Below are 26158 nucleotides of genomic sequence, written 5' to 3' on the forward strand. Positions count from 1 at the left end.
ACAGCGGTCTCAAAAAACCAAACCAATAACATGACACTGGAAAGCAAGACCATTTTTCTAGTGCTGAAGTCAGTCCAAGGAAGCCTGAGGTACCCCATGTGCCACATTTAAAATTTAATCACTTCACAAATAATCCGCACGCGTTGAGTAAATAACCCTCTGTCATGTAGCTTTAAATTGCACCCCTGTTGCAATACTGCATCAATATTATTACATTTTTAAAAATCTGTATAAAATATTATCTGGAACCCCAAAAGAAAATTAATTAATCTTTAAAAAGTTTGTTACAAAGTTGACTGTATAAAACACTAAAACATAACCTATATGTACAAAATGCTGCTGTTTAAGAAAATAATGGGACCCAGTATTAGAATAAAATAATTTTGTACAAATCAATATTTAAGAAAAAAACTTTAAAAAAGAATATTGAAGTGTCTTAGTTCAGAAGAACAACTATAAAGTGTGTGTTTGCTTTTACACCATCCGGAAGTTTCTTGCAGGGAGAACACCAGTTGGCGGAGGGACAGGGTCCTGCTTTCCCCTACGGAAGGGATCCCGACTGTCATCGCCGAGAGGCGTACTTGGAAGCCCAGTCGGTCCGGCCGTGCACGGGCTGGGCAGCCGGAGGCCGCGGGATCAGCCCAGGAGTGCTCCTCGGCTGGGTGTGGAAGAAAGGCCGTCCAGGATGAGGTCTCACAGCCTTCAAGGAAGAATAACCTGCAGTGAAAGAGAAAGGTGAGCCTGGTAGGTGGAGCACCCATGCAAACAGGTGCAGATAAATGCATCTCAGTAACAAAAATTATGAGAAAAAGAGGATTCAACAGCAGCACTTTGCCTCCTACTCATAGTCTTCCCTCTCTCCGTGAAAGATAACCTAATTCTATAGTGTCAGGCCAAAAATACAGATGTCAATCCTGACTCCTCTCTTTCTCTCAAATTCCACTTGTAATTGTCAGCAAATCCTACTGGCTCTACCTTCCAAATATACCCAGAATCTGGCCCAACTCAACCACTAGCACCCCAGCTCGGGCCAGCACCATCCCTGGCCTGGATAATCAGCCTGCCAGTCAGTGTTGCTGCCTCCCATCATGCTCTCCCCTTTCAGTTTAGTGACAGCCAGCTCTTAAGTGAGCGTGGAGGATGCATGTCAAATCACCTCAATCCTCTGCTCAGAACCTTCCAGTGGCTCCCATGTCGCTCAGAGTCAATGACAAAATGCACATGGTAGCTGCAGGGCCTCATAGCATGGGGTGTCTTCTCACCTCTTTGACCCGCTCTCCTCTTCCTACCCTGCACTCTGTCTCCTTGCTATTCGCTGAATATGCCAGGCCTGTCCTGTCTCAAAGCCCACACACCTGTGCCAAACCAGTGTGGCTCAGTGGCTGAGCGTCAACCTATGAACAAGAAGGTCACAGTTTGATTCCTGGTCAGGGCACATGCCCAGGTTGCAGGCTAGATCCTCAGTGTGGCACTTGCAGGAGGCAGCCAATCAGTGACTCTCTCTCATCATTGATGTTTCTCTCTCCCTCTCCCTTCCTCTCTGAAATCAATTTAAAAAATACATATTTTTTTAAAAGCCCACACACCTCAGAATCCCATGTGTGAAACAGTCTCAATATATTGCCCGCTTGCTCACTCACCTCCTTCATACCTCCTTTGCCATGAGGTCTTGTTTGGTTACCCTATCTAAAATTGCAATCTGCACCCCACCCTCCAACTCCCACATTCTCTACTTCCTGCCTGCTCTATTTTCTCCTCAAAAGTGACAAGCATCTTATCTGGTCCTCTTATATCTATAGAGTATAAGTCCACAAGGACAGAGAGTTCTGTCTGTCTCCTTCACTTGGGGATCTTAGATCTACAACATGCCTATCCATGTCTGCAAAGACAAAGCCGTTGTTCAATAACTATTTGTTGAATCAATTCATGAATAATCCACAATGGAACTTACCAGGGGAAGGGTCTGGAATAGGTGCCAAGTGTACCCTCTGCACAGCAGAACCAACTTCTTTTTTCAGAAAGGAAGGGATGTAGTTTCCAGTCAGTCCACTAGAACTTGTAGAGCCGGAACCAACTGATTTGCAAAACAAAAGTTCATTACTACAAAGTCACGCGTACATGACAGGTTAAAGGACAGTAGTACAGAACAATAAAGAATTAGGTTTTTATTTTTGGAGGGAAAGAATTATGATAAAAAAATATTCTGATCAGAGCATTCCAGCACACCACACTGTCAGAAAGATGGGGGTTGTGTGTGTGTGTGGGGGGGGGGCGGGTTATGCTCCTGTAGCCCGCTCCCAAATGGAGGATGGTTGATTTGTATGAGAAAAGGGAAATTTGGAATTTTCTTTCTCTTGGTATAATCAGTTTAGCCTGTTCTGAAACGTGCTTTTTCCACTTCATAATAATATAAAACAATTATCATTGTATGTCAGTATATGCAAATTCTAGAATATGGCTAAACTATAATACATTTGACCACTCTCTTATTCATCAATACATGGGTTATGTTAATTATTTAGCTATTATAAGTAGTTCTATATTAAGTATTCTTGTCTGTAATCAGAACAATTAACCATTATTAAAATATATTAAATACATACACTTATAATGCCATTTCCATCTGGAGAGTGCTTTAAGGGCCAGAACTATAGCTACTCATCTTAGTATTCTAGGATGTTAGAGGAATGCCTTACATATAGCAAGTAATCAATATATATTGGATGGGGGAATGAATATCTATAAGTCTTACTATGAAGGCGTAAAGCTACATATGGAACGATGAAGAATGTTATTATGGCCATTGTACAATGGAAGTTCTAGCCATTAAGAAAAGAATTACTGGGTAGTGGAACTGCTCTATGTCTTCCCAACACAGAGCATCCTTGCACAGAGCAGAGCAGGAACCATGGTCGGAATGCCTGTCTGAGGAGCTGTGTTGGTCAGCTGGAGCAGATTTTGCATTTTTGGTGAATAGACAGATATGAAGAAAAAGGAGAAGAGAACTTGAACAGATAGTCACAAAAGGGAAAAAAAATGTAGTCAATAAACGCAAGATGCTCAACCTCATCATTGAACAGGACATGCAAATTTAAGCCACAATAAATGCTATTTCACACCCATCACATTAGCACAAATCTTAGTCTCGACAGTACCAAGTGGCATCAAGGATGCAGCACAACTCCCACACCTGCTGGAGAGCAATCTGGCAATATCTGCAAAGTCGAAGATGAGCACGCCCTTTAACCTAGCATGTTTGTATCACACCCAGAGAAACCCCACCCAGGTGCACAGCAAGGCCCACTTCAGCACGCTTTCTATCAGCAAAAACCATAAACAACTTACATGTTCATCAAGAAGAGAAGGGATAAATAAATATGGTCTAGTAGAAGTAATAAATGATGGTATTGTATGGTTATATACATTACACATGTAATATGATATATAATATGACATACATTCTATGTATGTGTAGTTGCTACATACATAATTATTAAAATGAGTGAAGTGGAGATCCAGGATTATAGGCATATAAATTTTAAAACATGCAAAACCATACTATGTGTTCCAGGTATTTATATTTTTAAAAGCATAGAAATAATAAATACCCAAATCAGGTGGGAGTTGGGTGAGAGAGAGACAGAGGGAGAGGGAGGGAAGGCCTAGACATGGGCTTAGGGTCTATTGGCCAAGTTTGACTTTGTAAGCTCGCAGCGGGTATGTGGTTGTTGATACATTGTTTTCTTCTTCTTTTTTGTATTCCTTGAAATAAATGCACATGTAATGGATAAAGGCAGGAGAAGTGAAGCCCAGATGTTTACTTGGAATGAGGAGGGGGAGCAGCACAGAGCAGGGCTGCCGTGTGAGGGACGGCCATGTGGGAAACTGGCCGGCGGGGAACAGGGTTAGTCAGCCTGCACAGCTTAGGAAAAGTCATTTACTTATTTACGAAGAGTGGGAGGGCCTCCCAAACTATCCTCCAACCGGAAGTCTTGATGGCCTGGCAGGGGCTGGGTAATCAAGCAGAGGGGACACGCTGGAGCTGACTTCTGAGGTCATGCACCATAGAGGGTCAGACTCTGTCAAGTTTTTTATTGTTTTTCCCAGGAGCCAAGAACAACTATGCTTTTCTCGCCAGATACTCCTGGAGGTAGAGCCGTGGAGCAGGCTGAGTCCCCAGGGCCTGCTGCTGAGAGAGCGGAGCACAGGCCAGGAAAAGAAGCCCGGGGTTGGCGTAGCAGAAAGGCCCCCGTGGTCCCACAATTGGTACCCTCGTCTCCGTTCCCACTCTGCCACACCCAGAGAATTTGCTTCTTGCCATTTAGGGGTTAATAATTATTACTCACCTGAATTTATCTTGCTGATTACTGACACCGTCCCTGAAGACTTCCCTGACAAACCGGAACTAGACCACGGGTTAGATGGAATGAAGTCCTTGCCCGGAGTCGGGAGGATGCCATTCCTTATATTTATGCCTAACAGGGAAGAAATGTGTTTAAAGGCAAAATATGCACCAGACTTCAGAGATAAAATTAATGCAGAACCCAATTTGTCTAAAAGTTTCTATGGCTCAAGAATCTAAGCAAAAATTGACTGAACAGGAAAGATGCTGTCTTTGGGTTTAGTATGTTGCCTCACTGGCACGTGGCCGGAGAGGGGTGCCTGAAACTTCTATTACCAACAGCTCCGTCCCATGTCCTATGTTTTGATGCCCTCTGGTGCTGTCCTGGGCTTTAGTGCTCCTGGACATTCCTACTTGTCCCCTTCACAGACCACCGCCTTTCTGTCATCTAAGTTCCTCTCCACCCCCCTCCGAAGTCCCAACCTCTGCAGCTCTTCCCCCCTCTTTCTGCCTCTGTCCCCCAAGATTCCATCTTCTCACCTGACCTAGACCACTTCGTCATCCCCTGCTGCTGGCTCCAGTCTGTACCAACAGCCCTCACCGACTCCCTAATGTCCAAGGCTGCCTTGACCTTAACCTCAAGCCAAACCACTTTCCCTCTAGATGCCTGCATCCCCACTTGTGTCAGGCACTGCAGGTTTCGGGGGAGGACGGGGACAGGGCCGGGGGGAGAGACCTCAGGCATGCTGCCTGGCTCTTACCAGTTCCTCCCTCCCTGGGGGCTGGACCCAGTATCCGCTACCAAATTTCTTATCTTAGGCAACTATAAAACTAAAAATATGAGGCCTGGGCTCCAGCAAATATTTTTATGATGTTCCCACCAGTTTTGAAGAGAAGCCCCAAGTGCCTTCCAAAACAGAATCTCTGTGAACATGGGATTCCAGGGAAATGGTTTCTTATCGATGGTCAAAGAAGAGGGAATTGCTTCTATTACCCGGCAAGTATCGGGAGTGCTTCAAGTAGTGCTGCTTGGCCGAGGATCTCAGGGTCGGCGTGTCTCGCCTCTGATACGAAGTCTGGGTGGGGGCGCTGTTTCCTGTCCCCATGGGCTCAGAGGGCTTCAGGTCCAAAACACTCTCAAACCTGAATCGAGAGAACATGGCTCAGGTCACGCTCGAGAGAAAGCATCGTCAGATGGGTAAAGGGCCCTCACAAATCCCAGATCCAGTCCGTTCACAGACAGAAGCGCACACTTGCCTGCAGAGAGTCTCGTCGCTCTGTCTCTTCTTGTTTTTCAGGTCAATCCTGGTGAGGGATGGACTGAAATCCAAGTCATCCAAGTCAGCCCAGTCATCGGAATCCTTTGTCGACCTGGAAACAAGACCCCACCTTCTCCTACTCTTTGGCTTGATCTCACCGTTCTTGTGCTCCAGCCCAGCGAGGATTTTCTGTGTTCACAAGGAGAGGGGGGAAAAGCGATACTTGGCATTAATGGAGCTCACCCATGGGTATTCCCCATTCCGAACTTTCTTGATCATAAAAAGGAGGATCCTGGGCATAGCATTCCCTAATCTGCACTGCTCATCTGAAAGGGCAACCAGGGCAGTGCATACCCAGACCCTTGTCTCTCGCCTACCCTGCACAGATGACATCGGTGTTCATCCTATGGAGACACGAGTCGTATAGGAAAAGGACTTTAAAAAAGAAATTTAAGGGACTTCTCCCATACTAGGAAGATGGCTGGATTCTCATTCAGGCCTCATCTCAAACAGTTAACGTGATTTATAGTGTTATAAATAAAGATGTAAAGAATATAGTGTCCATCATTCCACCCTCTTACAGAAAACAATACAAATAATGCCTTCTTTGCCTTCTTGATAGACTTGGACATGATTTAACTACTGAATTAGCTATAATAGGAAATTTCAAATTCCGCTGCCTTCAAGTCCAGGGCTGGGGTAAAACAAACAGTCTAGAGACGCCACCCTGTAACCTCACGCAGTATTGTACATTGTGCTGCTTGGGAGCCAGCGCTCAGCGAAAGAATACTAGTTGACAGAAAAAGTGTTACTTTTGCATGAAGGTGTCAGGAAATCAGACTTTCAGACAGCATTAAAAAGCTACTGGAAACTAGACTCCCTTGATGGGGTTATCATTTGATTAAATCTAATACCCATTGATTCCTTTTGAACTCCAGCCCAAGAGGAGAAGAAAGATCTGGGCTCAATTAACAGCCCAGCATAAGAGCCATTGGTGGGATTCATGGGAATAACAACCTACAAATATTCGTATGGCACTTTGTGACTTTCAAAACATCTGCACAGCCCAGCCAGCGTGGCTCAATGGTTTAGCGTTGACCTATAAACCAGGAGGTCATGATTAGATTCCCGATCAGGGCACATGACCGGGTTTTGGGCTCAATCCCCAGTGTGGGGCGTGCAGGAGGAGGCAACTGATCAATGATTCTCTCTCATCATTGATGTTTTTATCTCTCCTTCTCCCTTCCTCTCTGAAATCAATAAAAATATTTTTTAAAAAACCATAAACCAAAATAAAACAAAAAACAGCTGTACAAGCATCAAGAACTTTGATCCTCATGAACAGCCCTGTCTGGTGGGCAAGACAGATGTAATGATTTTCTGTTACAGATGAGGAAACTGAGTCCACAGGGATCAGCATCAATGACTAATATTTATTAAGTTCTTCCTAGGTGCCAGGTATTAGTTTAAATTCTTTCAAGCATTAACTCATTTAGTGCTCAAAAGAATTCTGTCAGGCAGGTGTTATTATCTCTATTTTACAGAGAGGAAATGAGGAGCAGAGAGGCCGGGTCATGTGCACAGGGCCATCGAGCTGTGAAAGAGCAGAGACGAGACTTGAGACCTTGGCAATCTGGTGGCAGCGTCCAGCGCTCACCCACCACCGCGTCATCATTAACAGGCAGAGCCAGAACTTGAACTTGGCCCTTTAACGCCAAGGCCAAAGCTCTTTTCACAAGTCCATGATATTACAAAGATAAATTCATTACAGTTAGACTCTATATGCTGAAAAGGAAAACAGGTCACACAGTAAGTGAGGTACCAGTAGAAGAGGAACAGACCAGACAGGGGGCTCACTAGCGAATTTCGCCGCTTACCGCTGGAGGATTCTTGGCGTGGAGGGATGGGAAGAGCAAGGGGTTTGGCCTGTCCTCCGGCAGGTGGCTCGGGTGCTCTGTCCTGGGCGCCTCTGCTTTGTAGGGGTACATGAGATGCTGAGGGGGCTGGCTGGCTTGATGCTGTCTCGAAGAAATCCGCGTGTGTGGCTTGGTCGGGGGCTGGGCAGGAGGGACCGGCTTAATGTGAGGCGGTAGGCCTGCCTTTTCCAGGATGTCCTTCTGTGGTTTTCCGGAATCCTGAAGGCTCTGTGTGGTGCTGCCCAGGGGATGCCCAATCTGGAAGTAAGGATATCGGAGCGCCTGGAATGACACATATGGCTGCTTCAGGAGAAAAGTCTAGTGGGCAGGTTAGCGCCATCAACTCACGGGGCTACGTTCCATTGATCAGTTTACTGCAATTTCTTAGCCCAAACCAACTACAGGGTGGGGCAAAAGTAGGTTTATACTTGTTTGCATGGAAAATAATACAATAATTAATAAATAATATAAAAGAATAAATTCTGTATTTCTTGTACTCACAAACCTATGTTTGCCAGCACCTTGAATCTGTAACACCCCTTGTGATTTTTCTTATCTAAAGTATTATCAAATGTATGAACTTAAAATTATCTCACTAAAGCAGCCAGTTATACTGCTATTACCTTTGCTACTTCTGAAAAGTATTCTGGCTCAACACAGCTCCTAGCTTTGTAACTTATTATTTGCTATATATCTTAAATATAATATTTCACTTTTCTAAGCTCATTTCCTCATTCCAAAGCAATTACGTTGTTTAAACCTTGATTACTTTAACTTTACAAGTTTCAAACTATTTTAAGTTCTTATATATAACTAGAGGCCTGGTGCACGAAATTTGTGCATGGGGGTGGGGGGGCCCCTCAGCCTGGCCTGCACCCTCTCACAATCTGGGACTGCTGGCTCCTAACTGCTCACCTGCCTGCCTGCCTGCCTGATCGCCCCCAACTGCCTCTGCTTGCCAGCCTGATGCCCCTAACTGTTCCCCTGCTGGCCTGATCGCCCCCTAACTGCTCTCCTGCCAGCCTGATCACCCCCTAACTGCTCCACTGACAGCCTGATCACCCCTAACTGCCTCTGCCTCGGCCTCTGTCCCCATGGCTTTGTCCAGAAGGACATCCAGAAAGTCATTTGGTCTAATTAGCATATTATGCTTTTATTAGTATAGATACACCAATAGTGGTATTCTATACTATTTTTTTTACCCATAATACCAAATAAAGTACTTCCTATGAGATTATAGGACTCATTCAGAGTTAGATATGAACTTCATAAGAAATGCATCACACAGAAGAAGATGGAAGAAAACCTGACTAGCTGTTGGCCGTTTCTTGGGATCCCACTGAAGCAGGTCTCTCAGGAGCTGAATTGCTTCGCTGCTAGCATTGGGAATCAGGGTCTTCAAGTTATTGGGGACGCACTGGGGCCAGCGGAAGTTCATAGCACTTGAAAGTTGGTAGCCTTCCGGCCAGTCAGTCTGAAAGAAGGAAAGATAGAAACTCTTGCTCAGGGAGGAACCAAGATGGCGGCATAGTTAAACAACTAATCTGCTGCCTCACACAACAATTTCAAAAATACAACTAAAAGACAAAAACGTCTACCACCCAGAACCACGGGAAAGCTGGCTGAGTGGAAGATTTACAACTAAGAAGAGAAAGAAGCACAATCGCTGAAAAGCTGAGGTACGGAGGCACGCGAATCGGGCCGGCGGCGGGCGGCTGGGTGCGCGGCTTTTCTTCAACCCGCAGGGAGACAAGCTCCCGATCACTCTGAAATCCAGTTTCTGGAGACACTCGGGGGACCCAGGCACCTACGGGGAGAAGCTGGACTCTCGGCCATCGGGTCGGAAAGTGAGAGTGACTTTTTTGCAGAGGTGCGCCCAGCAATCATTGTTTACTGCGCTGGAGCGCGGGGCGCAGGGACTTGGAAACGTGGAAAGGCAGAGACGGCTGACGGCAGCCATTGCCGTTGGCCACGCCCCAGCCTAGTGACGCCCTGAGATCCCGCCCAGCCCTGAGGCCCCGCCCTGAGGCCCCGCCCTGCACATTCTACAAACCTGCCCCGGCTCCACACAGCGGCTTTTGCATATAAATGGCCTGTTCTGGAGCAGCTTAACCAACTGCAGCTCCAGTCAGACTGCTCCAAAACCGCCCAAGCAAAGGAGGAGAAAACTAGCCCTTGCTGTAGCTCCTGCTAGGGGACACACAGTACACAAGGGTACACCAAGAGTGTCCACCTCAAGTAACTGGGAGGCTGACCCATTGAACCAATAGGACACCTAGTACACAAAACTACCCTACCAACTTAGGGAAGCAGAGAATATGAGAAGGCAAGGAAACAGATCACAAACCAAAGAAATGGAGGAGAACAAGCGACTGGACATAGAGTTCAAAACCACGGTTATAAGGTTTTTCAAGAATTTCATGGAAAAGGCCGATAAATTCCATGAGGACCAACTAGAAATTAAACATACACTGACTGAGATAAAAAATATTATACAGAGACCCAAAAGCAGACCAGAGGATTGCAAGAATCAACTCAAAGATTTGGAATACAAAGAGGCCAAGGACACTCCTCCAGAGAAGCATGAAGAGAAGAGAATTCAGAAAGTTGAAGATAGTGTAAGAAGCCTCTGGGACAACTTCAAACGTACCAACATCAGAATTATGGGGGTACCAGAAGAAGAGAGAGAGCAAGATGCTGAAAACCTATTTGAAGAAATAATGAACGAAAACTTCCCCCACCTGATGAAAGAAATAGACTTACAAGTCCAGGAAGCACACAGAACCCCAAACAAAAGGAATCCAAAGAGGACCACACCAAGACACATCATAATTAAAATGCCAAGAGCGGGGAGAAACCAAGATGGCGGCATAGGTGAAACACCTAACCTGCAGCCGGGCACAACAATTTCAAAGGCACAACTAGAGGTCAGAACGGACATCGTCCAGAACCACAGGAGAGCTGGCAGACTGAAATGCCCACAGCTGGGGGGAAGGAGAAGGCCACGGGGACAATCGGGGGAGCCGTAAAAGCCTGAGGTATGGAGAAACTGGCAGAGACACGAGCACGCGCGCCTGCGGGGAGGATGGAGCCGGAGAGGAAGGGGCGGCTGACGGCCTGGCCGGCGTTCACTGGCAGGAAGGAGATAAAGGCTCCGGAGTGCGCTAAGCACCGGCTCCGACTGCACTGAGCGCCAGTTCCGGGCGAAACCCTGGGAAGCCAGGCGCAGGCTGGGGGAATGAATCTGGGCTGTGGGGCGCAGGCACAGAGGAGCGGGGGAAGGCAGAGCTCCAGAGGCGCGCACGGGAAGGGGCGCAAAGGACGGACTGTTGCCTGCGCCACTGAACTGCCCTAGCGGGAAGGAGACATAAGCTCAGGACCGTGCTGAACCCCAGTTCCGACTGCACTGAACCCCAGTTCCGGGCGAAACCCTGGGAAGCCAGGCGCACGCTGGGGGAATGAATTTGGGCTGTGGTGGCGGAGGCACAGAGAAGCGGCGGCTCCAGACGCGCGCACTGGAAGGTGCGCAGAGGACGGACTTTTGCCTGCGCCACTGGGTGGCCCTGCTGGGAAGGAGACAGGGACGCCAGACTGCGCTGAGACCCAGTTCCAACTGCACTGAAACCCAGTTCCAGGCGAGAATCTGGGAGTCCAGATTCATTAGGGGAGGGACTGGACTGTTTGGCAGTGGGCGAAACTCCAGGGCGCGTTTCTCTCAGAGGTGTTTGCAAGGAATACAGAGGGACACAGACACAGGAGCCTCATAGGGCGGGGCTGACAGGAAGCCAAGGTTGTAGGCTCCACCCTGTAGCTCCGCCCCAGCCAAGCTGAGCAGAAGCTTTTTCCTGCTGAGTGCCTCAGGTAGTGGCTGACCCACACTGCATTGGAGACCCAGAAACGAGGGCATCTAGTGGTTGGTGGGAGATGACACCAGATTTCAATCAATTGCATAAGGGAGGCATTCTAGAGGCAGACTCAGTGAGCGCCAAGGCATTGCTGCATCAAGACCCGGCCCACAAACATGTCTCCTGCACAGCAACTCTTCCTATATGGACAAAGAGGGTCCTCACGGCCAATTGGCCTGGAGGACAATTCCTCCCAGTGACACCAACAACAATCAAGACTTAACTGTACAAAGGAGGACCAAGATGGAGACATAGGGCGGCAGCCTGATCGTTGCCTACCACAACAATATTGAGACTACGACGGGAGAGCAGAGCAGACACCAGCCAGAAAGACCTGGGGGCTGGCTGAGCAGATGCTCTACAACTAGAATAAAAGAGAGGGGTACGCAGGATGATGCTGATGCCGGTGACCCAAAGTCCACACTTTAAGAACTATGGCTCAGGCGACACAATGGTGGCCTGGAACGTGCTCGGCGCAGTTCCCCCGGCAGTCTCCGGCTGAGGGGACGGCTCCACTCGCTGCCGAGCACGGACAGACGAGCCCCTGGGAGACATGGGGTGGGAGACTCCGTGCTTGCTGACCTCCGAGTCCTTCAAGAATCTCAATGCCCCGAAGGGGCCAGGTGCGCACGCTCAGCGACTGGCCACCGTTGCAGACCCAAGGGCCGACGCAGCGACACCGGACCAGCCCACCGCCGGGCACCGGGCACACCGGAGCCTTGCCGAGCCCGCCGCCCAACGAGTTCTGCGGCAGCCGCCCTGGAGCTCTGAGAAAATGACCGAAGGAATTGCTGAGAGGGAATTGACCAACAGGAATTGGGATCAAGAAGACGAAACCCCGCTGAGACCCGAGTCCAGGCGAGCCTGCGAGCCTCTGGGCTCAGATGTGGTCACACGCCTCTGGGTCTAGGTGAGGCCTCACGCCCCTGGGTTTGGGTGAGGCCATGCGCCCCTGGGTCCAGGTGAAGCTGGATTCCGGGTTCGGGTGAGGCCATGTGCCCCTGGGTCCGGGCGAATCTGAACCCTGGGTCCGGGTGAGGCCGTGGGCCCCTGGATCCGGGTAAGGCTGGGTCCCGAGTACGGGTGAGGCCGTGAGCCCCTGGATCCGGGTGAGACCACGCGACCAGGGATCTGAGAGAGGTAACGCGCCCCTGGGTCTGGGTGGCTTCGTGCACCTAGGTCCAGGTGAGGCCACGTGCCCCTGGGTCTGAGAGAGGCCACGCACCCCTAGGTCCGGGCGAGACCATGTGTCCCTGGATCCGGGTGGGGCCTCGTGCACCTAGGCCCGGGTGGGGCCGCGTGCCCCTGGGTCTAGGGGAGGCCAGGCGTCCCTGGGTCCGGGTGAGACCGTGTGTCCCTGGATCCGGGTGAGGCCTCGTGCCCCTAGGCCCGGGTGAGGCCACGGGGCCCTGGGTCTGGGGGAGGCCAGGCGTCCCTGGGTCCGGGTGAGACCGTGTGTCCCTGGATCCGGGTGAGGCCTCGTGCGCCTAGGCCCGGGTGAGGCCACGTGCCCCTGGGTCTGGGGGAGGCCAGGCGTCCCTGGGTCCGGGTGAGACCGTGTGTCCCTGGATCCGGGTGAGACCTCGTGCACCTAGGCATGGGTGAGGTCACGTGCCCCGGGGTCTGAGAGGCCAAGCGTCCCTGGGTCCGGGTGAGACCATGTGTCCCTGGATCCGGGTGAGGCCGCGTGCACCTAGACCCGGGTGAGCCCAAGTGGCCCTGGGTCTGGGAGAGGCCAAGCGTCCCTGGGTCCGGGTGCGACCATGTGTCCCTGGATCCGGGGGAGGCCTCGTGCACCTAGGCCCGGGTGAGGCCACGTGCCCCTGGGTCTGGGAGAGGCCAAGCATCCCTGGGTCCGGGTGAGACCATGTGTCCCTGGATCCGGGGGAGGCCTCGTGCACCTAGGCCCGGGTGAGCCCAAGTGGCCCTGGGTCTGGGAGAGGCCAAGCATCCCTGGGTCCGGGTGAGACCATGTGTCCCTGGATCCGGGTGAGGCCTCGTGCACCTAGACCCGGGTGAGGCCACGTGCCCCTGGGTCTGGGAGAGACCAGGCATCCCTGGATCCGGGTGAGACCATGTGTCCCTGGATCCGGGGGAGGCCTCGTGCACCTAGGCCCGGGTGAGGCCACGTGCCCCTGGGTCTGGGAGAGGCCAAGCGTCCCTGGGTCCGGGTGAGACCATGTGTCCCAGGATCCGGGTGAGGCCTCGTGCACCTAGGCCCGGGTGAGCCCAAGTGGCCCTGGGTCTGGGAGAGGCCAAGCGTCCCTGGGTCCGGGTGAGACCATGTGTCCCAGGATCCGGGTGAGGCCTCGTGCACCTAGGCCCGGGTGAGCCCAAGTGGCCCTGGGTCTGGGAGAGGCCAAGCGTCCCTGGATCTGGGTGAGACCATGTGTCCCTGGATCCGGGTGAGGCCTCGTGCACCTAGGCCCGGGTGAGCCCAAGTGGCCCTGGGTCTGGGAGAGGCCAAGCGTCCCTCGGTCCGGGTGAGACCATGTGTCCCTGGATCCAGGTGAGGCCTCGTGCACCTAGGCCCGGGTGAGCCCAAGTGGCCCTGGGTCTGGGAGAGGCCAAGCATCCCTGGGTCCGGGTGAGACCATGTGTCCCTGGATCCGGGTGAGGCCGCGTGCACCTAGGCCCGGGTGAGCCCAAGTGGCCCTGGGTCTGGGAGAGGCCAAGCGTCCCTGGGTCCGGGTGCGACCATGTGTCCCTGGATCCGGGTGAGGCCTCGTGCACCTAGGCCCGGGTGAGCCCAAGTGGCCCTGGGTCTGGGAGAGGCCAAGCATCCCTGGGTCCGGGTGAGACCATGTGTCCCTGGATCCGGGTGAGGCCACGTGCACCTAGGCCCGGGTGAGCCCAAGTGGCCCTGGGTCTGGGAGAGGCCAAGCGTCCCTGGGTCCGGGTGCGACCATGTGTCCCTGGATCCGGATGAGGCCTCGTGCACCTAGGCCCGGGTGAGGCCACGTGCCCCTGGGTCTGGGAGAGGCCAAGCGTCCCTGGGTACGGGTGAAGCCAGATCCTGGGTCCGGGTGAGGCCGTGCGCCCCTGGATCCATCCGGGTGAGGCTGGGTCCCAGGCCCGGGTGAGACCACGCGCCCCTTGGGTATGGGTGAGGCCACGTGCCCCTTAGTCCGGGTGACGCCGTGCCCCTGGGTTCGGCCGAGACCAAACCAGAGGGAGTCGGACCTCCATTACCACCATTTGTCCACCATCCAGAGCTGAGGGGTCAGTGCTGACATGTACACATAAGGAACTACTGGACATTGAAATTGGGTCTCAAAAGAACTGTTGGTCCAGGGGGAAGCTCGCTACAGATTGATTCATTTGCCTGTCAGCATAACTATTATTGCTCGTCTCACATTCAGTTCTTATTAGTATATATCTAGTGACATATGATCTCGCTCATCTAGGGGAAATGATGAACAACATAGACTGAGGAACAAGAACAGAACCAGAAGCAAGGAGGCATCGATCGGACTATCGGGCCTCAGAGGGAGGATAGGGGAGGGTAGGGGGAGGGTGGGGGGAGGGGGAGAGTTCAACCAAAGGACCTGTATGCATGCATATAAGCCTATCCAACGGTTAAGTTCAACAGGGGATTGGGGCATGCGTGGGGAGAGGGGTGGGATGGGAATGGGGGGATGAGGACAAATATGTGACACCTTAATCAATAAAGAAATTTAAAAAAAAAAAAAAATAAAAAAAAAATAAAATAAAAAATAAAATAAAATGCCAAGGGCAAAAGACAAAGAGAGAATCTTACAAGCAGCAAGAGAAAAACAGTTAGTTACCTACAAGGGAGCTCCCATACGATTATCAGCTAATTTCTCAACAGAAACCATGCAGGCCAGACGGGAGTGGCAAGAAATATTCAAAGTGATGAATAGCAGGAACCTACAACCAAGACTACTCTACCCAGCAAAGTTATCATTCAGAATTGAAGGGCAGATAAAGAGCTTCGCAGATAAGAAAAAGCTAAAGGAGTTCATCACCACCAAACCAGCATTATATGAAATGCTGAAAGGTATTATTTAAAAAGAGGAAAAAGAAGAAGAAAGATAAAAATTATGAACAACAAATACATATCTATCAACAAGTGAATCTAAAAGTCAAGTGAATTAAAAATCTGAGGAACAGAATAAACTGGTGAACTTAATAGAATCAGGCATAGAATGGGAGTGGATTGATAATTCTCAGGGGGAAAGGGGTGTGGGGAGTATGGGAAGAGACTGGACAAAAATCATACACCTATGGATAAGGACAGCAGGGGGGGGGGAGGTAAGGGAAAAGGGGGGGGTAGGAACTGGGTGGTGGGGAGATATGTGGGGGAAAAAGGAGAAACAATTGTAATCTGAACAATAAAGATTCATTAGAAGGGAAAAAAAAAAAAAAAGATAGAAACTCTTGCTCAGCCACTCTCTGTGATAGAAGTGCATATCCTGGCATGTGTGCCTACAACGGAAAGGTGATCATGTCATGACCACGTCCATATCCATTCTGGTGGCACCATGATGACTGACACACAGGAGGATGCTAACGGGGAGACAGAAAGTATGTGAAGTCTGAGAACGCGTAGAAAAAGAGACTGGATTTGCCACCAACCTGCTTTATAACCTTAACACAAGACAGCGCCTCTCTTGAGATTTGGGGGTTGAACCAAATTAGTATTTTCCCAATTGTGTTCCATGAGACAGAGGATTTAGAAACTGCTAGTGAGATATTTTTTGGGGGTGGGGGAATTTATTTAACCTGTCCCCAGTTAAATAAATTTGTCAAAACCTACATGTCCCCATCTTGATGAAATCCAGCGGTAAAGAAAGCAATCCCACACAATCTCAAGTTCCCCACTTTTTCACCCATCATAGCCATGACCAAATGCTGAAGTGCATGATGGGAAAGGACGAACAAATGATCTTTAGGGTCCCTTCTAACTCCAACACTCCACTATTTTACAAGATACATTCTGGTGTAATTGCTTTTTTAAAAAAATCAAAGTGGCATTATGTATTGCTCATATCATTCATTCACTTAGATAGTTACTGAGTGCCTGCTTATAGGTGTAGCGGTGGGTATCCAAAAATAATCTGATATAAATGCTGCCCTTACAGAAATTACTGTCCAAAGGAGAAAATAAGATATTTATTTAAAAGCAGTAATACAGAATAAAAAATAACTAGGGCCACGCGAGGTACAGATACAGTTATCCCAAGGAGGAGAGACTCCGCCAGGAGATTCTGGAAATCTTGAAGAGGTGCCATCAGTGATTCATTCAAATGATTTAGTCATTTATTTTGAGGGACTGATTTATACCAGCAATGATGCTAGCTAGGACCCAGAAAAAGAAACACAAATATACACAAGATAAATCCTTGCCCTGAATGAGTGTAACGTCCAGGAAACAGATATGGACACAGATGATTATATTACTAACACAGATCACAGTGGAAGGCGGAGAGGAGAAAAAGTGAGGAGAAAGATTGCGGGGCCTTGGAAAAACAGCAGATGGGGTCACGGGAGAGACCTCAGTCGGGCAGAGTGTGCATATGCAGAGCACGATAGTGCGGAGGTTCCAGGGTGCATGGTATGGGGGTACAGGTATAAGGTGGGGGACAGAGAATGACAGTGAAGGTGGCTGGTGATAGGAGCCAGCAAATATTTTTAGGAGGGGACGCCAGTACCAGAGCTGTTCTTTAAGGAGGTGAACTGGCTGTGGACTGAAAGGTTAGCTGGAGGGAAAAAGACTTGAAGGCAGAAAGATTGATACCCCCATTCAGGGAGGGCAAGCAGGGCCGTCTGAGATGGGGCCAGTGGACTCCAAGGATGAGAGCCGCCTGAGAGACTGCAGTGACAGTCAACAGGATGTAAGGACCCACTACTTAGGTGAGAGGATGGGGAATAAGGGAGAGAGAGAGAGAGAGAGAGAGAGAGAGAGAGAGAGAGAGAGAGAGAAATGGATACTCAGCCTCAAGGCTGGGGCTCTGGGACTATGATGGGACCACAGACAAAAATGGAGAATGAAAGCAAGAAGCCAGTGGGGGTAAATGAAAAACAGTGTGGTACACCTTAAACCCACACAACACTGTTTCCATTATATCTCAGTAAAATGGAAAGAAAAAATTGCAGTAAGTTTGTGTTCTTTGGAAGAAGTTTAAAAAAGCAAACTGACAGATGTGTTGATGGTGAGGGTGTCAGGAGCGCCTCTCACAGAGAGATGTAACTCTATGAATGGAGTTACAAAGTGGGGTGGTGAGGGCTACAGGTTGCCTTTAGGAGACTTCTGAATAGCTCCTAAGTGCTGTGGCCGTGAGAACAGAGAAAGGCTACAAGGGAGGTGAGGTGCCATGGAGAGGAGAGGAGAGGGAGCCAGGACAAATGTCTTCTACTTAAGAGCAGAAGGAAGGCACTAGCTGGTTTGGCTCAGTGTATAGAGCGTTGGCCTGCGGAATGAAGGATTCTGGTCAAGGGTATATGCCGGGGTTGTGGGCTCCAGCCCCAGTAGGGGGCATGCAGGAGGCAGCTGATCAGTGATTCTCTCTCCTCATTGATGTTTCTCTCTCTCTCTCTCCCTCTCTGAAACCAATAAAAATGGAATCTCGGAAGGAAGTCAGGGGCGGGTGGGTGGGTGGGAAGTTATCAACCAAGACCCTTATACTAGTATGCATTTATGCATGGCCCATGGACACAGACAATGGGGCGGTGAGGTCCTGGGGCGGGGGGGGAGGAGGGGTAGCCTGGAGAGGGTCAGTGAGGGGAAAAAGGAGACATATGTAATACGTTCAACAATAAAGAATTATTTTTTTAAATAATTAAAAATTAAAATAAAAAGAGAGAGAGCAGAAGGAGGGAGCGAGGGCCAGGTCTGAGAGGTGGGCGTGTCTGAGGGCATGGGTGTGTCTGAAAGGTGGGTATGGAAGATTGCTGAGGCCAAAAGAAAGATTCCAGAAGGAGCAGGGGGTCATGGCGCAGTGGAGGCCAGGGAGCCCGGGGAGCCGGCTTACCTTTTTCGGGGTCCCCAGTACTTGGCAAATTTTGAAGATTGTGTCGATCTCACTGGCCCCGGGGAAGAGTGGCCTGAGGGTGTACACCTCGGCCATGATGCAGCCCACGGCCCAGATGTCAATGGGGGAGCTGTAGTTGGTGGACCTCAGGAGCACTTCGGGGGCCCTGTACCTGGAGGGACAAAGGGGCACTGCCTGTTACTGCCTCCACTGGTCAGAGCAAGTTAAATATATCATCAGCTCTCAGTGAGAGAGCTTACACATTCCCATTATCTGTGTAGCTCAGTGTGGTACATGCAGGCATGGAGATTGGCAGCTGCTGTGGCTGCTGTCAGAGAGCAATGCTTCTCTATCTTAGGGTTGTTTCTATTGTGCATGTCTCTACAGGACTCCTCTCTGCAGCCTCTTTGGGAAATGCAGAGTGAGAATAAAAGCGAGGAAGAGAGAGAGAAGGGAATGGAAGGGAAGGGAAGGGAAATGAAGGGAAGGGGTGGAGAGGGGAGGGTGGGGAAGGGAAGGGAAGAGAAAGAGAGAGAGAATGTAAAACATTGTCTGTAGGCTACTTCTTGCTCATGGCCAACTACTTAAAGCAAATTCTTAGGGTCTGGAAGTTTTAATAATAGCGGTTATTCAGATAGGTCTTTGGAGAATCTTTTACACAACTCTTTTGTAAATGGTCTTTAAGAAGGTCTATAAAATATGATTCATATTATGGAAAAGCATAATGGACTTCCTTTAAAAATTATTTACAACACAAGCTTTTAACCCTTGCACAATGCCAACATATTTACACATGTTTTAAACTGCACTGTTTCTCCTAGCGAAAAGTTGATGTTTGTGACATGAATAGCACCCTCAGTATAATGACATATTTTTAAAGAAATGTAATCAAATACTTTTGAAGAAAATGGCATTCACCATCTGGTAGATACGTAATCTGTGTATGGAGGTCTGGATCGGATTTCCCGGGCCAATCCAAAGTCGGCGATTTTCACAAGATCTGGTCCCATGCAGAGCAGGTTCTCAGGCTTTAAGTCCCGATGGAAGAAGCCTGAGAGAAAGCGGAGGATTCCAAATGCAAGCTGGCCTCTGTTTATACTCTTCCCAGCTGTATCGCTCTTTTCATAACTGCCATAATTTGAATTATAATTCAGGTATGACACTGAAGGCTCTATATATCCATCCCACTGGTAGAGTCCTTTGGACCTCTCAAAGGACTTCATTCATTTCCCTTTGATGAATTCAAGATGTAAAATTATTCCTAAATTGATCATCAATCATACTTTTTTTTCCAAGAGAGAAAACTTATTCTAAAACATCAAAAATTTTATGTATGCAATTTATACTTCTATAAATCTGACAAGAATGAGACATAAAAAAATCTTCAAGGAGTTCTTCCCTAGTTTCTGTATCCAATTCTCATTTCATTCCTTGTTTTCTTATTTTTTTAAAAAGCTTTAATAGCTGCATAATATCATCATTTGGATAAATTATCTCTGGCATACCAATTCTTCTATTTGAGCACTTAAGCTGTTTTTTCATTTTTCACTATTATAAATAAAAGTTGAATATAAAAAATTAAAAATAAATAAGTAAAATATCAAAACTCAATTATGGGCTGAGATAACTTTGCAAAAAGAAATTGTCATTCAAGGAAAAAAATGTCATTTCAAAAGATGAGTCTTATGGGTACTAAGAGTTTATACCACCCCAGAAACACAATTACAATTTTTGTTCAAGAAACAAGGGATTTGTGAATAGGACTTACACAGCTGAGATTCTGCTGTCACAGATGTTTAATATTAAATACTACTTTGCCTAATGAAGAAGTTGAAGTGCAGTTCATATCTTGAAAGGCAAAGCTAACTGATCAAATGGGAAGCCGGCCTCAGCTTTAACAAAGCTTTGGGGCTACATGCAGCAGACACTCAACATGCCAACCTTCCAGGGGCACGCAGACACCCACTGATCAGCAGTCTATGCCTCTGAAAACCCAGAACTCCCCACTTACAGAGGGCATTGCTGACATAGACATCTTAATCTCAATGGAACACCCAAACTGGAAATACAACTCCATTTCTCGTCAAAATCCCTCATATGCGTCCCCTGTGCCCTTGCTCATTGGCCCCTCCCAAATCCTACCTCTTGCAGCCTATCCCTGCACTGCCCCTTTGTAGCAGTCCGTCCTCACTCCAGCTTGCTGGATTCCCACTCTTCCTGACAATTCAAACACCGTTCTGTTACTGTCCATCCACAAACACACACAACAAAACCTTCCATGGCTCCTCTTAAAATTATTCAACAAGCCTGAAACGCCTTTCAGTCTGTCGAAAGAGACAAAATTATTTTCCAATATTTAACACCAATATGTGCAAAGTGTGTTCCAAACAGGTAAAATTCCTCGTTTTCGTTAGGTTCATTGTATTTATTTCCTTTAACAATGTTATACCCTTGTACTTTTTGACTATACCAATCCTAATCTTTGTCATGCTTTAAGGTCTGCTTTGAATTTCCCTTCCTCTATTAAGCCATTCTAATATATTAGCATTCATTCATTCATTCATTCATTCTACCAATAGCTATTCAAGGAGGGCCCACTCCATGCCAGGCACTGGGTTAGACTCCATGGATTCAGAAGCAAAATCCAAATGGACATGGTTTTTGCCTTGGTAGACATAATAGGCCCTCACCAGTAAACTTGAGCAGAGTGCTATTGTTTTCAGGCATGTTAACCATCTCTCAGTAATTAGATGTAGCACGTTAAGGGTAGAGGACACAGTTTTATTTCTTCTGGATGTCTAATGCAGTGGCAGGAGCATGGTGTCCTCATAACATATTCTTACTGATTGACCCAGGACTTGAATAGATTTGTAGGGAACGTGAAGACAAATGATGACAAGTATACCTGGGTCAAGTAGGGAGGGGCAACAGAGAGCAGACAGGGCTGTTGGGAAGGTGGGAGGAAGAAAACCTCACAAGACAGCAGCTGAGAACTGAGAGAGAAGACCAATGACGCTGACGCAGTGCGGGAGACACTAAGGGCTCAGAATGGGAAGTTCTCATCACAGAGAGCGTTCCAGCAGGACAGAATCTACTAGTCAAGGTCGTTTTCTAAAACCCCTCTCTGTTCTAAAGGAAGAGCTGGGTGACTGTAACGTAGTTATATGTGAAAACCGCACTGGATGTCCTGTATCACAGAAGCAACAGTGTTTTCATAAAAGGATACTCCTCTCTGTTCATCATTCTGGAGACACCAGAGCTCAGTATGAGGTCAAGTTCCAGGTGGTTAGTGTTATGACATAATGATGGGTCTGTAAGGTGAATGGCTGGCTAAGATGGACCAAGTGAATATAATTACAGAGCCAAGAACCCGGTCCGCGTAGAAGGGCTGAAGGTACAGAAGTGATCGCATACATTCAAGAGGGCCACAGGGGAGAAGAGGAAGTCCTTCCTTTCACCAATGAGCTGCTTTTATTTTACATAATCCAAGGCATTGAGAAGATCAAAGCAGTTAGACCTGGATTAGACAGAGACTGGCATAGCAAATTTTCTATTTGTATAGCATATGTATATGTAGTACATGTATGTGTAGAGCTTTGAGTGTTTATATGCATATATGGGTATAGAAAGGTAGTATATATATAGATATATATTTATTGATACAGGACATCTAGTACGTTTTTCACATATAACTGCGTTACAGTCACCCAGCTCTTCCTATCTATCTATCTATCTATATATATATATATTTAATTAAATATATATATATATATAGATAGATAGATAGATAGATAGATAGATATCTATAGATATCTAAATCTATATCTATATCTATATCTATATCTATATCTATATCTATATCTATATCTATATCTATATCTATTCCATTGCTTCATTCTTTATCCTAACATTGTACCAATATATACCTAATGACCTTCCTTAAGTTTCCTAACCAAATTAAGAGTAAATTAAACCTAAATTATAGGAAGAACCAAACTTGAGGCTGATTCAAATTCAAACAGTAATTTAGTGTTAGTCAAAAATGGCCTTTAAAATGAAAGAAAGGATTTCAGATGTGGGCAAATTTGGATGGCTTCTGCTCAGCCTAATTAAATAAAGATGATCAGCGCCCATCAGAGTGGGCGAGGTCTGTTCTGAGACTGAGTCACTGTGTTTGGACCCTCTGTTCTTCAGAGCACCATCATGCTCCCATCTTGGAATTGACTTAAGAATGTGAAAATGCACAAGCACTTATTAGAGAGTGACCTTTTGTTAGTGCATCTAGGAAGACTCCCGTGGCCCCTGAAGATATATGAACCATGAAACCATGGTCTCTCTTCCTAAAAACTCAGAGAATTAAAACCACACCAATGAGATCTGGCCAGCATGGTCAGTGGTTAGAGTGTAGACCCATGCACTGAAGGGTCAAGGGTTCGATTCCCGCCCAAGTGGGGGCGCATGTGGGAGGTAACCAATCAATGTGTCTTGCTCACATTGATGTTTCTCTCTCTCTCCCTCTCTCTGTCTCTCTCTCCCTCTACCCTTTCCCTTCCACTCTCTCTAAAAGTCAATGCAAAAAATATACTCGGGTGAGGATTAACAACAACAAAAAGCAAACACCTCAATGAGAAAAGAAATGGTAGACATTGTTTTCTGACTGAACAGATGGGAAAGGTGAGTCATGGTGGGTGGGTGAATCATTCACAATCCTACCAAGAAAGGTGCCACAGCTGTTATACTATGGAGCTCCACTCTGTCCCTCTCAACCCACACAGCTAACCTAGGTTTGTGGTTCTAGTTTTCTCAGGTCCAGATTAATGCTGCTTCTCCTCTTAACTCCCCCTTTCTCCTCTTGTTGGGCTAAATTATTATTTCTAAACTTTCGTGGCATTTATGAGTCATTTGTTCTCCAGCCCCCAAGCTCCACTGCCACCATCTATAACACCCACCTCAACACACTTGCATCTTCTCCTGCGCATCCCACCACATCGACCTGTGCTCAGATACAAGTATTCTCGCACTCCTTGCTTCCATGCTGGTCATGCTCCTGTAAACACGCACTATCTCCTCCCGCCAGTCCAGCTTTATCCTCTCCCTTTTCACTTCTACTTCCACAGAGAACACGTGCACTAATGAAATGAGGAGAGTGAGGATTCTGGTTCCTCATATGTCCCTCTAAGCAGCTTTCTTTTCTATGGATCATACTTCAGCCCCCAAATAATCAGAGGGAAAATGGCTAGGGGGAAAAATTAATTGCAAACAGACCCTTAAAATTGGCTGGTGAAAATTGTATCTGTCAGTGACATATGTTGTCTGTCATACTGTATTTGAGAATAAGCCTTTATAACTAGGAACATTCATGAATATGTCTGTAGAATCTAGCCCTCTGTTCTTTTCATTACTGAATAATGGCAAGAGCTATTATTAGCTTTATGCCCATGCGTTCTATTCCTTGGTAATTAAAAGTATAAGGCCCGGGGGAGGAACCAAGATGGTGGCATAGTTAAACAACTAATCTGCTGCCTCACACAACAATTTCAAAAATGCAACTAAAAGACAAAAACGTCTACCACCCAGAACCACGGGAAAGCTGGCTGAGTGGAAGATTTACAACTAAGAAGAGAAAGGAACACAATCGCTGAAAAGCTGAGGTACGGAGGCACGCGAATCGGGCCGGCGGCAGGCGGCTGGGTGCGCGGCTTTTCTTCAACCCGCAGGGAGACAAGCTCCCGATCACTCTGAAATCCAGTTTCTGGGGACACTCGGGGGACCCAGGCACCTACGGGGAGAAGCTGGACTCTCGGCCATTGGGTCGGAAAGTGAGAGGGACTTTTCTGCAGAGGTGCGCCCAGCAATCATTGTTTACTGCGCTGGAGCGCAGGGCGCAGGGACTTGGAAAAGTGGAAAGGCAGAGACAGCTGACGGCAGCCATCGCCGTTGGCCATGCCCCAGCCTAGTGACGCCCTGAGACCCCGCCCAGCCCTGAGACCCCGCCCCGCACATTCTACAAACCCGCCCAGGCTCCACTCAGCGACTTTTGCATATATATGGCCTGTTCTGGGGCAGCTCAACCAAATTAACTGCAGCTCCAGTTAGTCTGCTCCAAAACCACCCAAGCAAAGGAGGAGAAAACTAGCCCTTGCTGTAGCTCCTGCTGGGGGACACACAGTACACAAGGGTACACCAAGAGTGTCCACCTCAAGTAACTGGGAGGCTGACCCGTTGAACCAATAGGACACCTTGTACACAAAACTACCCTACCAACTTAGGGAAGCAGAGAATATGAGAAGGCAAGGAAACAGATCACAAACCAAAGAAATGGAGGAGAACAAGCGACTGGACATAGAGTTCAAAACCACGGTTATAAGGTTTTTCAAGAATTTCATGGAAAAGGCCGATAAATTCAATGAGGACCAACTAGAAATTAAACATACACTGACTGAGATAAAAAATATTATACAGAGACCCAAAAGCAGACTAGAGGATTGCAAGAATCAACTCAAAGATTTGGAATACAAAGAGGCCAAGGACACTCCTCCAGAGAAGCATGAAGAGAAGAGAATTCAGAAAGTTGAAGATAGTGTAAGAAGCCTCTGGGACAACTTCAAGCGAACCAACATCAGAATTATGGGGGGTACCAGAAGAAGAGAGAGAGCAAGATGCTAAAAACCTATTTGAAGAAATAATGAATGAAAACTTCCCCCACCTGATGAAAGAAATAGACTTACAAGTCCAGGAAGCGCACAGAACCCCAAACAAAAGGAATCCAAAGAGGACCACACCAAGACACATCATAATTAAAATGCCAAGAGCAAAAGACAAAGAGAGAATCTTACAAGCAGCAAGAGAAAAACAGTTTGTTACCTACAAGGGAGCTCCCGTACGATTATCAGCTAATTTCTCAACAGAAACCATGCAGGCCAGACGGGAGTGGCAAGAAATATTCAAAGTGATGAATAGCAGGAACCTACAACCAAGACTACTCTACCCAGCAAAGTTATCATTCAGAATTGAAGGGCAGATAAAGAGCTTCACAGATAAGAAAAAGCTAAAGGAGTTCATCACCACCAAACCAGCATTATATGAAATGCTGAAAGGTATTCTTTAAAAAGAGGAAAAAGAAGAAGAAAGATAAAAATTATGAACAACAAATACATATCTATCAACAAGTGAATCTAAAAGTCAAGTGAATTAAAAATCTGAGGAACAGAATAAACTGGTGAACTTAATAGAATCAGAGGCATAGAATGGGAGTGGATTGATAATTCTCAGGGGGAAAGGGGTGTCTGTGTGGGGAGTATGGGAAGAGACTGGACAAAAATCATACACCTATGGATAAGGACAGCGGGGGGGGGAGGTAAGGGGAGAGGGGGGGTAGGAACTGGGTGGTGGGGAGATATGTGGGGAAAAAGGAGAAACAATTGTAATCTGAACAATAAATATTCATTAAAAAAAAAAAGAGACTAAGGGGACATGACAATGGAAAGCAATGTATAATCCTGGATCAGAAAAAAAAGACATTAGTGGGACAACTGACAAAATCTGAACAAGATCTATAGGATATAGTACTGTTATCAATGGTAAACTTCATGAGGTTGATAACTATGCTATGGTTATTTAAGATGCTCACATTTGGGGAATTTAGGTGAAAGATTATGAAAATTCTTTTATTTTATAACTATTTTGCATGTCTAAAATTATTTCAAAATAAAAAGAAAATAAAAAAATTTTAACTTCTATA

At 47.5% G+C, this 26158-nt stretch overlaps 1 protein-coding gene across 1 annotated transcript in view; it reads right to left on the bottom strand.

Annotated features, from left to right (window-relative positions):
* Nucleotides 1–418: 418 nt before the first annotated feature.
* CILK1 (ciliogenesis associated kinase 1) overlaps nt 419–26158 on the bottom strand; it is a 37988-nt gene continuing 12248 nt past the window's right edge. Inside the window, exons 5-13 of the mRNA XM_008138331.3 lie at nt 19336–19468; nt 18418–18589; nt 8824–8991; nt 7479–7799; nt 5600–5790; nt 5337–5485; nt 4347–4475; nt 1952–2074; nt 419–717 (exon numbers count right to left, since the gene is read on the bottom strand). Of these exons, the coding sequence (XP_008136553.1) occupies nt 563–717; nt 1952–2074; nt 4347–4475; nt 5337–5485; nt 5600–5790; nt 7479–7799; nt 8824–8991; nt 18418–18589; nt 19336–19468 (1541 nt within the window). The 3' untranslated portion in view covers nt 419–562. The remainder of the gene's footprint in view (nt 718–1951; nt 2075–4346; nt 4476–5336; nt 5486–5599; nt 5791–7478; nt 7800–8823; nt 8992–18417; nt 18590–19335; nt 19469–26158) is intronic.

This window comes from Eptesicus fuscus, chromosome 10 (assembly GCF_027574615.1).
Source record: "Eptesicus fuscus isolate TK198812 chromosome 10, DD_ASM_mEF_20220401, whole genome shotgun sequence".
Lineage (NCBI taxonomy): Eukaryota > Metazoa > Chordata > Mammalia > Chiroptera > Vespertilionidae > Eptesicus > Eptesicus fuscus.